The 2122-nt window shown below is 36.9% G+C and overlaps 1 protein-coding gene across 1 annotated transcript; it reads left to right on the forward strand.

Annotated features, from left to right (window-relative positions):
* Nucleotides 1-660, forward strand: LOC137721966 (uncharacterized). Its single transcript, XM_068460982.1, has one exon. The coding sequence runs from the start codon at nucleotides 1-3 to the stop codon at nucleotides 658-660; it is 660 nt and encodes a 219-aa protein (XP_068317083.1).
* The last annotated feature ends 1462 nt before the right edge of the window (nucleotides 661-2122 follow it).

Consider the following 2122-nt stretch of genomic DNA (forward strand, 5'->3'; position numbering starts at 1 on the left):
ATGAGGCGTCTAATTAGCAAGTTCTTTATCTATGAAAATGTCCCTGCTGAGAAGGCATCATCACATCATTTCAAAAATATGGTATTGGGATGTCAACATGGCGGTGTTGGAGTACAACCTCCCACTCCCTATGAGGTAAGAAACAAATATTTGGAAATGGAGTATAAAGACATTGGCGAGTATGTTAACAAGTTGAGGTCAAAGTGGGAAACTAATGGTTGCACAATTATGTGTGACGGATGGACTGGCCCGACCAGATTGTCTATCATAAACTTCATGGTATACTCCAAGGGAAAGACAATTTTTTTGAAGTCCGTTGATGCTTCAGACCATATAAAAAACTACAAGTATATTTACAAATTATTGAGGGATGTAATCATGGAGGTGGGAGAGCATAATGTTGTCCAAGTCATGACCGACAATGGTTCTGCATTTGTCAAAGCTGGAAAAAAGTTACTGAAGCATCATAATGTGTTTTGGACATCATGTGCAGCACATAGTATTGATCTCATGTTTGAGGCAATAGGGAAGAGAGAGAATATTGCTAATGTCGTAAAAAGAGCTAGAACGATCATAAATTATATTTACAATCACGGTTGGTTGTTGGCAAAGATGCGTGAATTTTGCAAAGGAGAAATTATTCGTCCAGCTACCTCTTGATTCACCACCAACTATATTGCATTAGACAACCTACTTAAGAAGAAAGCAGGGTTGAAGCAACTATTCACTAGTGACGATTGGGCCAACCACAATTTCAGCTACTTAAATGCAGGTCGTATGGTGGAAAGTATAGTGCTTGATCATGCTTTTTGGACTAAATCAGAACATGTGTGCAAGTGTTTGAACCTCTTTACAAAGTTTTACGGATCGTTAACACAAAAGTGTATCCTACTATGGGGGCAATATATGAATTGATACATGTAGTGAAGGAGGACTTGGAAAGAAAACATGGTGCAAGGTGGGTCATAAAGAGAATTGATGATCGATGGTATAAAACATCATACCACGATTTACATGCAACAGGTATAAATTATGTCATAATTTGTAATTCATTTCTTTAGTTGCATAAGTATTATTTCTCTTATTAGAATATGTGTTTCTTTAAATAGCATATTATTTGAATCCTCGATACTAATACAGACCTGGTGTTGGAGATGATGGTACCCTTATAGGTGTTATACATAATGTATACTCTAAATTAGACCCTGCATCATCAGCAGTTGGCCAATTTGGAAATAAGGTACACAATTACTTAAATTATAATAATTACATTGTTGGATTAAACTAACACGATTTATTGAATTCAGCTAACATGGTTTAAAGATGCAAGAACAACTTTTGGAGAACCAACATCAGTTGCTGCTCAAACAAAAATGTCTCCTAGTGAGTGTAAACATATTTCACTATCAGTTTATAATAGAATTTGTTGGAGTTATTAGGCTTATCAACATTGTTTTTCATTATAGCTAAATGGTGGATCATGTATGGGACTAATGCACCAACTGTGAGAAAGTTAGCAATCAAAGTATTATCACAAATAGCTTCCTCATCTACTTGTGAAAGAAATTAGAGTACATTTGCACTCATACACACAAAGCAAAGAAATAGTTAGCTCATAGTAGGTTGGAAAAATTAGTTTATTTTTACTACAACGTGAAGCTTCAAATTCGAGATAAGGAAGCAGAAATAGATCATGTCAGCCGTGGTGACCCACTAGATGTGTTTGATATTGTTGTTGAAGATGATGATACAGAGGGTAACCAACTTTATCAATGGATTAGACCTCTTCATTTAGATGATGATGAAGGCAACCCAGCTCTAAGAGTTGCTGAAGAAGCACGTAATGAAGGGATAAATGTAGAAAGAGTATTAGAGGAGGAGGTAGGATCTAGCAGCGCTGACTCTTTGGAAGAACTTTTGCGCCCAAGACCAAGAAACACTGGAATTCCACCTTTTTCTAATCCTACACAACCACAAGATCCTTCTGATACTAATGATAGCTTTAGTACAAGATTAGGAGACTCACCTACCATCGAAGGTGGGAATGATGAAAGATATAGTGGAGCTGGAGGTAGTGGTGGATATGGAAACTATGTTAGACCACCTCCCGGATTTATGAGCC

This window comes from Pyrus communis, chromosome 17 (genome assembly GCF_963583255.1).
Source record: "Pyrus communis chromosome 17, drPyrComm1.1, whole genome shotgun sequence".
NCBI lineage: Eukaryota > Viridiplantae > Streptophyta > Magnoliopsida > Rosales > Rosaceae > Pyrus > Pyrus communis.